The 14,617-nt window shown below is 30.4% G+C and overlaps 1 protein-coding gene across 3 annotated transcripts in view; it reads left to right on the forward strand.

Moving 5' to 3' along the window:
- Positions 1 to 14,617, forward strand: part of LOC105224421 (putative uncharacterized protein DDB_G0271606) — a 632,600-nt gene that overhangs the window by 611,105 nt on the left and 6,878 nt on the right. For all 3 annotated transcript variants that reach the window (XM_049459078.1, XM_049459077.1, XM_049459079.1), the window contains one exon: positions 3,375 to 3,572. In XM_049459078.1, the coding sequence (XP_049315035.1) occupies positions 3,375 to 3,572 (198 nt within the window). The remainder of the gene's footprint in view (positions 1 to 3,374; positions 3,573 to 14,617) is intronic.

The following is a 14,617-nucleotide window of genomic DNA, read 5'->3' on the forward strand; positions in this document are numbered from 1 at the left end:
ACCAACAACAACAATGTGAATTGTATAATTGCCTGGCTTTAGCGCCTGCTGCTGTGACACGTGAGGTGTCACAAACGCGCAGTTGAGAGGATGCGCAGCCAGCACGAGCGCCAGACAGCCGACAGCCGACAGCTGCATGCCATTCACTTTATATTGGCTATAAAATTACAGACACATGTTTTTACGCGCGTCTATAGACAGCAAGCTGGCTGTTATGCGTTGCTATGACAAATGCGTTGCGTAACCACATATTTGTAGATTTGTTTATTTGTGTGCTTGAAAGCCCAATTGATGCTTAGGCTGGTGGAGGCAATGGTAGAACACCAGCAACATAGTTTTGGGTTTGTTATTGTCGCTGCTAAGCGGTAGGTGCGTTTCGAAAACAACTTAACGAATACCTGTAAACATATCTACACGTATGTTTGTATGTATATACATAAGTATGTATTTCGTACAAAAATGCTTTTAGCCAAAACCAGCATACTGGCAAGCGCACTGCCAAGAAGGTGTTATGAAATAATCATTAGCCGGCTCATCGAACGCATGGCACGGCTCTGGCGGCTGGCGCATAAGAAAAGGTGCCGCTAATGGCGAACGCAACCGCTTACCTGTGCGAATGTGAATGTGCTAAGTTGTTTACATTTTCAGTTGGGCAATTGCGCAGTGGTGCTTAAAAAGCGATTGCCAAATTCATATTGAGGAACATGCCGAAGAGGCGATTATGGATTATGAATGCTTTCGAAATGATAGTAATAGTAATGTATTGAAGTTGTTGTTGGTAGTTGTGGCAAGTAGTTAGATAATCTTCGTCTGACGAGGTTTGCCAAAAGTAGTGTTTTGCGTTATATACAAGTATTCACACAACATACACGTACTTATTTACATACATATGTATGTTTTTGGCTGTGCAATCATACATTTTTTGTGAAGCAATTTTTCTGTGTCGAGGAAGCTTTGATCAACAAAACTCATCTGCAGATAAGATAAAAATATTTTCGTGTGTGAAATAAATATTTTTGGCACGCATTTGTTCGCAGCAGATTTACATGGACATATGTATGTATGTATCTGATGACTCTTTCGTAATGAATTTTTTTGGTTTGTTTTCTAAAATCATATAATCAACAGGAAAATGCGATTTTTTGAATTTAAAAGACCATCAATTGTTTTAAAAATTTTGAGGATATACTCGTATGTACATACAAACATATTTTAATAAAATAAGTTTAATAAAACACAGCAAAATTTTTCAAGAAAAAAAGTAAATATTTTTAAAATAAATAAATTGAATAATTTTCAAGTAATATGCGATCACCGGATTCAATCAATCGGAGAAACCAATTTTTCTTCGTTTTTGACCTGCACATGGTTGTGACATTGTATACAATATATGTATATATTATTTTTATTAAATTTTTTCTAATTTTTTTTGAAATTATGTAGTTTTTTTTAATAAAAAATAAATTATGATTTTTGCTGTTATATCCAAAATAGTCAATCAAAGTGACGAATTAGGGACGTTTGACCACAAAGGCATGAAATTTCAAAATACACTCAAAATTTTTACAAAAAAATTATTTGGAATTGATATAATGATGATCTTCAACATAGTTTCAACTACCAGAATATAGTTTTAAATACTAAAAATATATGTATAGTAATAAAAATTTATATTCCATTTAATTAAAAATATTAAATTTTTTAAATAAGAAAATTTTTGATTTTTTTTAAAAATATTCTTTTAATAAAATAACGATTATTCTTCACATTAAAAAAAAAACTTTATATTTGCAATTTTATTTTATACTTAAAAAAATTTATAATTTGAAAAATGATCATTATTTTATGAAAAGATTTTTTTTTATAAATATTCAAAAATTTTGATATTTAAAAAATTAAAGATTTTTAATACATTGTCTGTAATTGAAACTACTTAAAACCTTTACAAAAGCTATAAAAAAATATATGCAGAAAAAACTTTTGATTTATAAATTTTTTCGAACAAAAAAAATTATTTAAATAAATAAACATTTTTTTATGACTTTCAAAAGCAAATTTTTACTAAATATTACTATTATTATTACAAATTATGTGCAAAAAATTATAACTATTTGTATACTACCGAAATCGATGCGAAGAAACTTTAAGGTCCATATAACATAGAAAGACACGCCCAGCTTTAAAAGAAACCCCTGCTTTAGTACATAAAAAAACAGTTTCCATAATAAATCTCTTCGCTTTAATTATAAAAAAAAGTGTAAGCAAGCTATCTCCTCAAAAATCTCGCATTTCACTGATTCAACCTAACCTCACTTCAAGCTGAGTCTGCTGATTTGCACACGAAAACAAAACAATAACGCATAGAAAAAGTATAATTATTTCTCCAAGCAAAGCAATGGCAATTGCACTACATTTATTGTCTTCATTTATTGCTCTTGCAATGAAATAACAACAACAAAGGTAAAAACAATAAAAAAAACATGCTGAGCTCAGTCACACCTTCAATGTCGTGAAAAAAGAAATGCGACATGAGCTTTCTAAAAATTTCACTTTTGAACTTGAAACCCTCAACATGCAGCACCTACTGACTGCATTTGAAGCGCTTTTTGTTTACTTATATAGTTTCCATTGTATTTATTATTATTATCATTTTTTGTTTTTTTTTGTCTTTATAATTACACTTAATTATGTTTACTTATTTTTTGCATTTATTTCGCGCTTGTCATCGCTTTTGTTTCACGTCTTCAGCTATGGTTTGGCTTTTGACTCGGTTTTCGCTGCTTTTGTTTTATTTTTTTTAAGCGCCGGTCGCAATGTTACGGTTTCAAGTTGCATACAGACGCCAGCGTGACGGCGTAAGTGGCAAATAAATCGAGAAAGCACTCACTTATGTATGTATATATGTATTCAAATATAAAAAATTTGCACTTGAAAAAGTTGTGAAAAAATGCTCTTGAAATAAGTGTCAACATTGCAATAGAAATATACATACATATGTATACTTTTAGACCACTCGATGTGCAAAAGTGTGAGTATATGGCACTCCAATGAGGGTTAAATGCTTGCTATGAATGCTTTTTTTCTATTTCTATTTCTACATTAAATATCTGAAAAATCACTTTTATCAACTTTCTAGCTTCTTTTCGCTATTTTTGGTTTTCTCTTCTTATATTCTTCTTATGTATGGTCAATGCATGCTTCCTTTTTCTTTTTCGTTCTTGATAACCTTTTTTTCCTTCATATACTAAAATTTTAATTATTTTTCATCTATTCATCACTGCATTTTTTTATGATCACCTCTTATACTTATAAGCTGCCATACCATTTTGTTCCACTGTAATTCTAATTTCTCCAATTTTTTATTTTTATTGCAGGCTTACAAGCGCCAATCGAATTCGGTGAAAATTGCCAAAATCACCGCTTTCACAATTATTGTGTCCTCATTCATTTTGGGCACCTTCATTTTGGCCTCATCATATCTGCAAGCCAAGGCCTCGTGCGATCAAGTGCAGGCTCTTGACTCTGTGCTCGAAAAGGAATTGATGTTGGAAACGCTGCAGCAAGTGAACAAAGTGAGTAGATGTTTTATTTAAGTTAAAAACTGTTAAAATATTTGGTAATGGATAATTTTATCGATAACAATAAAACGCATTTGAAATTGCGATATATATATTTTAGCCATTTTTGCGAAATGCATTGTAAACTCGTGAATTATATGCGAGTTATCGATAATTTAGTCGATTAATACGATTACGCCCTACTTAAAATAACAAATATTTAAAATATTTACAATTTAAAATATTTAATATCCAATAATCGATATTTTTATCGATAAAAAGAAAATTATTTTTAAATATCGATAAATATATTTTGGCCTTTTTTCAAAATGCATTGTAAACTCGTGCAGTAGATATGGGTTATCGATATTTTAGTCGATAAATCGATTACGCCCTTCTTACAATAACAAATATTTTAAGAATTCTAGTCTATTGAAGCATATGTATATAGTATAAGGTAATTCATTTACAATATTGTTTATTTTCTTCACTATCAATTAAAAATAGTACTAAAATTACGTATGACATCTCTGGATAATGCTATCAATTACATTCTTTAGGTTAATTTTTCTATTAGAAAATATGGAATTATAGTAACATCATAGCAATATTTATATCATTAGTTCGTGATCCAATCAATATATTAGTATAAATAGAAAATATTATTTAAATTAAATAAATCGTTTAGTATTCTTTCCAACATGGCAATTTCCTTCAATTATCGCTTATTATTTATGCAAATTTAATAGTTTCATGACAGAAATTAACTGCTACACGTCTTTGGCATCTCAATTGGACTTATATATATAATTTATTTTCCATAGCTATTACAATCAATCATTTCGTGCTGCTGAAATTAGTTATTTTCACTTATTATTCTTTTTCTACTACTTAAATATTCATAAGTTACGGTTATGAATTTAACTAAATAACTGTTTGACTGAAAACTATTTGACACGAATGAATTAGCCTTGAATAATTGAAAGCAAATTGAATAGAACAAAAAATAGAACAAAAATTGTAATTAAAAATTTTGTTTTCCAAAAGAAAGCTAAAAGTCAACTGACTAATAAAATTGCATAGAATATTTAAAATTGTATGGCGAAAAAGCTGCTATATATAAAAATAAATTACTGACGGATTTTAAAGCTATTGTTTTGCTTATAGTGACTAGTAAAAGAATTTACACTCAATAATTATAATAACCAGAATATTCTAAAGCAAAAATGCCTGTGCATGCTTTAGGCATTGAAAGTTTAATTAACTTAAAAAATGCTTTTGGATTTAAAAAGTATAAAACAATTCATAGAAAGACCAAAATTTTAGTGCAATTTGTGAATAATTTAGTGGGAAATTTGTATATAGCCTACAGACATATGCATTTACTTTGGAATTTAGTTGAAGGCTGTTTGCTATTTAAAGGACTATTAGCAGAGTTGCAGAAAATTGCCTTTTTTCACCAAGAAGTTGGAAAGCAATATAATATTTATCACATTTTTTGTTGAAAACTGTTTTAAAACCCTTACTATCGCTAATAATATGAGAGGTCTATGTTTTAGTGGGAGATCTAGGAAACGATGATGATCAATAATAATATGAGATGTTTATGCTCCAGTGTGAGATCCAGGAAATAATGATTTTCAATAATATATAGCAAAGCTTTGAATAATTTTAAAATTTTTTGTGACTCCTAATAACTTGTATAAAGAACTGTTTCTATAAATACAACTTTTTATTTTGAAAAATCACACACAGAAAACCATCAATAAGTGCCTGTCTACAGCAAATTGAATATATGTACATGCATATCTAGTCTGCTCTCTAATTTTAAATGTGGAATGTTAATGCTAGGTTTAGTAAAATCTTCCGATTGTGTTGGTATTGTCAACCAAGAAGAATTAAAAATTATTTTACAAAGATCATTCGTTAATGTTATATTTGACCGAAATTCTTTTTCAAAAAAAAAAAACGTTCATAAAAAACTTATTTTATATTATTGCATATCTTCAATGTTAGTTAAATCCAGCATAAAAGTTTTTTTTAACGCTTTTAAAAATCAGTTATTGTTCCCTTAATGCCAAGAACCCAACTTGATGGTCTACATATTAGAGTTGATGTGTTTCAACAGCAGTCCAAGGTATACTTATTTTCTCAGAAAAAAATTACGGTTTTTTTAATCTGAATTTTATTCAAAATGTATACTGACCTGAGTTAGGCATAAGGCAACCTTTTAAGTTGCCGGACCACTACAGTATATTTCAAGCTGAGATTTTTGCTATTACATATGTAAGCCGTGGAGCTGGTCTCTAATGCACCTGCAGGCACTTCCAGAGCCAACATCTACATAGACAACCAAATAGCAATCAAGGCAGTAACTACGTATCGCATATCGGCCAGAAGTGTCGTGGGAAGCAGGGTAGCAGCAGTTGCCTAAAGCAAGCAACTTCACTTCTACTGGGTGCTATGCTACAAAGCCAAAGGGCAATGAAATAGTGGATGAGATGGCCAAAAATGGTGTATGATTGCTTTCTTATAGCAAGTGTTCGATGCTCACAGAAATTAAATGTCAAGTTGAGCTCGATTCTTCGACAGTGATATTCAGTGGCTGAATTGTTAAATTGTGGAAAAGTTATAGAACTTCATTAGTTTTGCTCCAATGAAACCTTTTGTGGAAATACGTTTCAAATGTTTCACAAGCCGCTCTAAAAGCTTTCTCAGTGGTATTCCAAAACTTACAATTTCGTTTGATAATCACTAAATTTGAAACTAAAAACTATTTATTTAATAATAATTAAATTTAATTATTACTTATTGGACGAAATTGCTTCACCGCGCAGCAGTAAGTCACACAACTTTCAGAAATATGCAAAATCAAATCTGCTGCGCAATAATAACAATGAAAAACAACAAAAAAATTAACGAAACCACAAAACTAGTAATAGCAGCTAACAGCTAGTTAAACTAGAATAGGTATAAGTGTGTATGATATATGTATAGGTGTGCATGAAAACATATATATAAGTGTATATGTATATAAATATATATTTGTATGCCTTTATAATACATATATAGTTTGGCAACTGCCAACTTTTCAAGCTGCCTATCTAAGTATGTATGTATGTAATGCAACGTGTTTTAAGTGGAAAATGAAAAATAATGGCAAAGATGAAAACGAAAGCGAAATAAATTGCAATCAGTAGAAAAATTCCCATAATTTCGTTTAAATAACAGTGCAAGCGGCACCCGGCACCAGGCACCGGGCAGCAAAGCGCCGACCAGGTAAATACCCCTACACACGCAAGCCACACAGTACGTTGTTGTTGTTTCGGCTAGTCGTGGCGAGCAGATATGACAGCCTATTAAGTTGATGATGACGATAATGGCGTGCATTTATATATATGTGTGTGTATGTAAATCGCAACTAACGGCATTGATGCACCTTTGTGACAGCAATTTCCACATGTCCACAAGTCCACACGTACGAACACAGTTCGAGTTGAGTAAAATTAGATAGACATGGCGAGTCTTGTATGCTTGGCTTAAAATAAACACAAACGCAATGCTGTCAGTGGCGTTTGTGGCATGTTCAAGTGAAAGCAATTCAAAGTGAAATGTTGCAATAATGCAAACGCCACCAAATGTGGCAGAAAGCAAAAATAAAAGCAACTGCACAGCCAACTACGCAATTGCAATTTGCAAAAAGCTATGTTAAGCGCTGCGTACATAATGGTACAACTGTGCCATGTTGTCTATGCTATGCTATGCTATGCTACGTTGTGTTATGTGACATATGTGTGCTTATGATGGTAGCCAACGGCGGCACAACTTTTGCAAATGCAGTAATGCAACTTCACTCACTCGAATATATTTTCAATGCACATAGTGTGCATATATGTGTATTATATATACATTAGGGTGATCCTTATTTACCAAGTTGATTATTTTTTTGTAGGCGTTTCCTGAAGTTTCAGGTTTTGCCTTTTTAGAATTATTCAATGCAAAAAAAAACGCTTTATTTTCCTTTTAAACATTGTCTAAATCATATCTCTTCTCCTTGTATATGACATGTGATTTTTTGATATTTTATATTAGGTAAGTAAATCTACAACTTTTAATAGGTTATATTCTTATACAAAATTGTCTGCTCTCCAAAAAATATCTGGATATTTTTTTCCATAAAACCACGCAAGTTATACGCAGTTAAAGTTGTACATCAAGTGCACAGAGCTTTCATACAGTTGCCTTATAGACTCCTTATTGCTCATACGACATGGTGTACTAAATACATACAGCATAGTTGATGCATAACTTTATAATATCTAATATATATATTTATAACTGTGTATAACTTTCAAAGCAAGATTTTTGTGAAAAAATCAATTATTTTATAGTGAAAAGTTTTGCCTTCGAATTTCGAACTTTCTTCAAAGTTTTAGGTTTATTTGCTTTGAAGTGGGTTGAAAAGATCAAAAAAGTAGTATATTTAAGTTGGATAATTTTTTTAGGCAAAAAACTGACGCTGATAAAAAAATCAACTTGGCAAATAACACACACCCTAATGTACATTTATGTATGCATATGGCTGCTAAACCGTGCGCAAATGGCAAAGCAACAGCCACAAATGCCAGAGATCAGCGTAATGGAAGCTTGCGACAGTCTGTCAGCTGCGCTGAACCACAAGTTGCGGCTATGTATAATAATAAATACATAAATACAAGCATATATAAATGCAAACATGCACAAATATATACATACAAACATACATAAATGCATACTATAACACATACACATATTTTCAATACAAAATACATTTGTATGTGGCTACCAAACTACTCCAAGCTTATAATAACAGATGCAAGATAAAACCGCTGTTTTTTTTATTATTTTATTTTTTTATTTATATAGTGTGTAAAAATGTGTGCCACAATATACAACAACAATAAAAGCATGCATATGTAGCAATGTTTCGTATTGAAATAGTAGTTGCTCAAACAGCTGTTTGCCTGCCAAAGCAACGCGAGTTGCTCGCTTAAGTCTTTTGATTGTGTTTGCATAGAAATATATGCAGCAACATGGGTATGTTTGCATGTTTTAACAACTGTTATGCTTGTATGCGGCAAAAATCGCAACTAAGCGTAGCGCAAAATGTGGTTTGCAAACATATTTATGCATACATATGTACATACATTTATGCTCATATATACATATATTATATTACGTATGTACATATAATAAGTATAATATATAATTTTTCCGCTGGTGCTTGTTTGCTACGCTGTTGCTGTTATGCAAGTTTTTCGTATGGTTGCCAACATCTGTAGAAAGGAAAATTAAGCTCGTGCTTCACAAAAAAAAAATAAAAAAAAAATAACTCATTAGCCTCATGCACGTAATCACAGCACACACACATATATATGTATATGTAGATATAATCATTCGTATAACGTTAATGCTGATTTTTGATTATACGAATTTTCAAATTCCGCTTGCAAATTTCACGCATCACTAGAATATTTAATGATCACGTGCACACAAAATTCAAATTTTGATCGTTTTTTAACTGCCTGCCACTAATGAGTACTTGTTTATGCAGCCGTTTTTTATTAGACTACATTTGCCACAATAATTATACATTTTTGATGCACAACAATGATAAAGTAATTTTGCAAATTTCACATGTCTCTTGTGTGTCTCTTTCGTCTAGCATACAGATTTTAGCACATATGGGCCTACGTGTGCCCATAAACAGCTGCGCAGGTACATTTGTATATTTGTTTGTACTTATATGAGCCGATGACGCAAATGCTTTTATATAAATTTAATGGTTACGGGAAGCGTGCCGAGCTCGCTAGTACTGAACCCACATATATAACATATTATAACATATATCATATATCGATGATAATTACGCATAATGGCATCGATAGCTCTGTAATTTTGGTTATAATGCAAAGAAAAATATGTATGTGAGTATCTTGTACGTCGTAGCGTCAGATTTGGACATTTGTTTATAAGAAATCGTTTAAGTATAAGAAGATATTTTCTTATTGATTTAGGCTTATTTGCTCTCAATAAAAACAGCATGTGATTTAGGCGCTTATTTCAGCAAGCAAGCATCATATAGCTTAGGAGTATGAGTATGATATAATTGCCTACATTTCTTTAAGAAAAATTGTAATTGGAACCACAAACTATAATATCCTTCATAAGTGCATTTCTTATAGTAAAAAAAGGTATAGAAATATCTTTAACTAGATTTTGAGCGATCAGTTTGTATGGCAGCTATATGTTATAGTAGTCCGATCTGAACGATTTTTTGGGAGACTGTAGCGTTGTTTTTAAAAATAATTTATGAAAAATTTCGTGAAGATATTTCGTCAAATAAAAAGGTTTCCCATACAAGGACTTGATTTTGATTGATCAGTTTGTATGGCAGCTATATGCTACAGTGGTTCGATATCGATGCTTCCAACATATGAGCAACTTCTTGAAGAGAAAAAAAACGGGTGACAAATTTCAGTTTGGTATCTCAAAATTTAGGGACTAAATCCACTTAGCTTGTCACGTGGTTCATTTAGTTGTATATATGTATATAATATTAAAAATTAATAAAAACTTAGAACAAAAATACTTTCAAAAATGTACTTTGCTTTTCTATCAAACTCACATAATTTCCTCATTCTACCTTCAAAAACTAATTATAATCATTACATATATGATTAGCCAACAATTCTTTGCCCTTGAAACAAAAATATTCAAGGTTGAATGCTTCACTGAATACCACTTTATTAGCGCTCTATTCAAGCTAGCTACATATGTACGTATGTTCTTATACCAATATACAATATGTACTTGTATATGTATATAGATATAGTACTATATTTGTCTATTTTCGAGCTTTGTTAACCAACAGTAATCAGTGTTTGCAAACAAATAACAATAAAAAACCATTATTTATTACTTCAAGTTAAAAAAATATTTTCGTTTTTACTTGACGTAATTCTCGCTAAGATCACGTACGGTACTTGTATGAATACAGATTTTTTAGTTAAATAAGATTTTTTAACGTTTTGTTTATCTTAAGCGGGAAAAAAGAATGTTTGAAAACTATTTTCTGTTAAATTCGTGCATTTTTTGTGCTAAAAGCCATAAAACTATTTTTTTGTAAAATAAGTTTAACTATAAAATAACGAAACTTATTAAAGTAAAAAAAAACTAAATAATAAATAAATATATATAATATAATTACTAACCAAAGAGGAAATAATGTTATAAAAATATGCAATCTTTGGTTCAGACCTTCTTAAGGCCATAATTATACTATTATTTGTAGGTGAGGTTTTAAGTTATCCATATTAGAGGCTATATAAGTTTTAAGACACTTCTAAAAAATCTGAAAAACTTTATGAGGAGCTTTTTCATAACAAAAATTCTTATCCAGTACCGTCTTATAATCAAAACATATTTTTGCAAATTCTGTTTTAAGCTCAGAGACTATTTTTCTTCACAGTAATAGATGAAAAATTCGAAATTTTCTACCGAAAAAATACTATATTCCAAACAGCGTGCTCTAATTCACTCAAATGGCCTCAGCATTACTCAAAGCATTACCCTTATATTTTATTTATTTTAAATACAATAAATAATAATAATTTCAGGTAAAATATTTGCACTTTCAATCATAAAGCTTAAACGGCGCAAACAAAATGTTTCACTTCGAATACATTAACAGTCATACACTAATTTAACAGGCAAGTGAAAAAATTACACTCGACTGAAAGCACCAATATGTGGAAATGTGTGTGCATGACTCTCAAGTGTAATTTATGCAACACAGTGAACTCGGAAGATGCTGGCATTTTAAAGTCGAAAGAGCGAAAATGTCTGGTGCTTTGTGGCTTTGACTTATTTACATACTTGTTTAACTCTTATTTTTTATATTTCACCTCAATTTTTTTATATTTTTTTTTGCTTTTGTGTTGCTTTAACATTTTGCCTTCCCGGAATTGCGAAATGAATCACATGTTTCATAACAAAATCTGTATTTACATACTGCTAAAATATAATATTTGCTGCTTTTGAGGAAGAAAAAATGTCGCAAAGAAATCAGTACAAAAGTTGGTAAATGAGGTGACATAGTATTATTATTTTTATTTTTTATTTGAGGTATGCATTATGCATAAGCGGCTGTGATGTAATGACTAAGTCTGGAAATAAAGTGGAGATATTACGTAAATAAATAAAGGCCAAGTCAATTTTCTGAAGTTTTTCATATTATAGTTGATGTAAAAAAATTTTTACATATTTGTTTCAATAAAAACTGTACAACAACGCATCATCAAATTTCTCGGAGTTGAACTCTATATCATGTTTTTTTTTTACTCACTTAAGCTTTCGCGGCTTTATAGAGCTTTCACCCAGAAAAGCTTTTTAAGCACAGAAAGTTTTTGTAATCAATTAAGCTTTCGCGATTTTAATCTGAAAACTTTTGTAATAAATTAAGAAAATGCGGCTTTATAGAGCTTTCACCCAGAAAAGCTTTTTAAGCACAGAAAACTTTTTAAATCAATTAAGCTTTCGCGATTTTATAGGGCTTTCGTTCTGAAAAGCTTTTTAAGGACCGAAAGCCGAACCGTCTATAAACCTTGGGAACTTGTATGAATACTCGTACAATTATGGAGTTGCTTTTAGTATCCAGATAAACTTATAATGAACAAGAAAAATAGTTCTGCACCCAAAAGCACAAATTAAGAGCATAAGAAGCCAAATCTAGTTTAGCTAAAGGTATTGCCAAAACGAACCGAACTTTTTTCAATGGCGTATTTATTAAGAGTGTAGCTGTTTTTATTGCTTTCGGTATTATACCGCTAATTTTTCTAATTTTCAAGGCATAATGTTTTACAGCCGAAGCTTATTGCGATTTACACTTTAAAGCGCGAAGTTCAGTCGAACACTCAACCGCCTAACTATCTTTCTATATGGCTTACATTACTGTTTTAATTACCACTATTATTACTTTCCTCCTTACTGCTCATTTTTAATCACTACATATCAATTTGCAGTGATCTTGAACTCTCTAGTAGCAAGCAGGTCAGCGCTTAATTTTATTTCAGCAAGCTCAATTGAGCGTGCTTACAACATATGTAAGCAAAGGCCATACAACAAACAAACCTATGTGTAAACAACTTGCGAAACACGCATTACTAAACTGTAAATCTTTGAGCTAATCGCCTCAAAATAAAAAAGTAACAAAAACAACGATTAGCTGCAACACGATCTTTGAGCTGATATCATTACCGCATCGGCTTGGACAATGTTCGCCATAATGCGTACATGTACTGGTTTTGTTGTTGCGGGTAATGAACCAAATGCATGATTAAGCCAAAATAAATATAAACAAAAAGTGTGTAGAATTAATTTTTTTTGCGAAGATTACGATAATTTAATTTTTTGTGCACAATTTCGTTAAGTTTCCAAAGAAAAAATTTCTGAAAAAAAATTTTTGTTTTGTTGTTTTTTACAAAAAAAATTTTTGTTTTAATGTTTCTAAAAAAAAATTATTTTGTTCTTTCTAAAAAAAAAAAACAATTTAATAAGAGCAAAACAAAAACAAAAACAATAAAATTTTCTAACAAAAAAAATTTGTTTTTTAACAAAAATGCATGGCTTACCTCAAAAAAATTTAAGATTCTTGTACAATTCAATTTTTTTAATTTCCTTTTCGAAAATATTTTTTTTAAATACAAATAACTCAAAACATTTTTTGTTGACATTTTTTTCAAAAACTATTATTTTACTAAAACATTTATAAAAAAGTCTAAACTAAAAAAAAAACTATTATTTTACTAAAACATTTACAAAAAAAGTGAAAAAACTCTAAACTTTTTTGTCAAATTCGCTTCTAATGGTCTGCGTGTCATTGCCGCCGTAATTACCGACAACTTTTAATGGCCGTCGGTAATTTTGTAATTAAGAATAATTGTGCTATTATAAAACTCGCGCATTTTCGGAAATACTAACATATATACGTTGTGTGTGTGTTTGTATAAATTTATCTGCTTAATTAACGAAGAGCGCACGTCTACAAAACTGTTCTTAATAAACGTTGTTTTATGCACAAATCGATTTCGATTTTTTTCTCGCTAGTAAAGTGACTCGAAAGCAGCAGAAAATGCTAGCTTCATTCTAAATAAATTGTAAGTGGTCTTGTGAGTACTTATCTATATCTATCTTATATCAGCTGACAGTTGCTTGTTCTTATTTTTTTTTGTAAGTTTACTTTCTTGCCTCATTTTTATTTCTTTTATTTTTGTTTTGGTCATTTTTATAATTGTCTCGCGCATTAACCTGCTCTTTGCGTACTTTTTTAATCGTTAATTACAATCACGTTTATTTCGTTTGCTTGTTGTTGTGCTTTTTTTTAATTGCAATGAGTAGCTAAGTGGGTTAGGGTTAATCTACCATCGAGTTCATTCGTTTTTCCTACGTGCGACTGTATTTAATGTTTGTATATTTTTTTCTTTCATTTATTTTTTTTTTTTTGGTTTTTGTTTACTTTTTTATTCATTTATTTATTTTGTGTTTTTTTCTGCTGTCATTTGTGCCTGAAGGCAAAATGTGGCTTTTAAGTTTAGTTTTAATGCCGTTGATTGTCTTTGTACTCATCTATTTTTTGTTGTCCGTGCAAGGGTTAAATATTTATTTAAACTAGTTTTGTTGGTTGTTTACATGTTCTTTTTTTGACTCACAGCTGATTAACTGGTTTCGTTGCCATCAGTGGTTCTCTTTTGATGAAGTTCTTTGCTTAAGTCTTTTGTATCTTTAGAGTGGACAGTCACGCTCAGTTTTTGTATTGTTGATTTTCTGTTTTTTCATGTGAAATAAATAGAGCTAAATCTATATACTTATATATACTTGCTCATATGAGTGATTATGATATTTTTTTAAGCTGTCTTGTCTTTTAATTTGAAAAATATGTATATTGTTTTTACTGCAGTTTTCAAATTAAATCATCCTTTTTCCAATTTTTAGTCCGATTTTGTGATAACAAATTAAATTTT

The sequence above is a fragment of the Bactrocera dorsalis genome, chromosome 5 (assembly GCF_023373825.1).
Source record: "Bactrocera dorsalis isolate Fly_Bdor chromosome 5, ASM2337382v1, whole genome shotgun sequence".
Taxonomy (NCBI): Eukaryota; Metazoa; Arthropoda; class Insecta; order Diptera; family Tephritidae; genus Bactrocera; species Bactrocera dorsalis.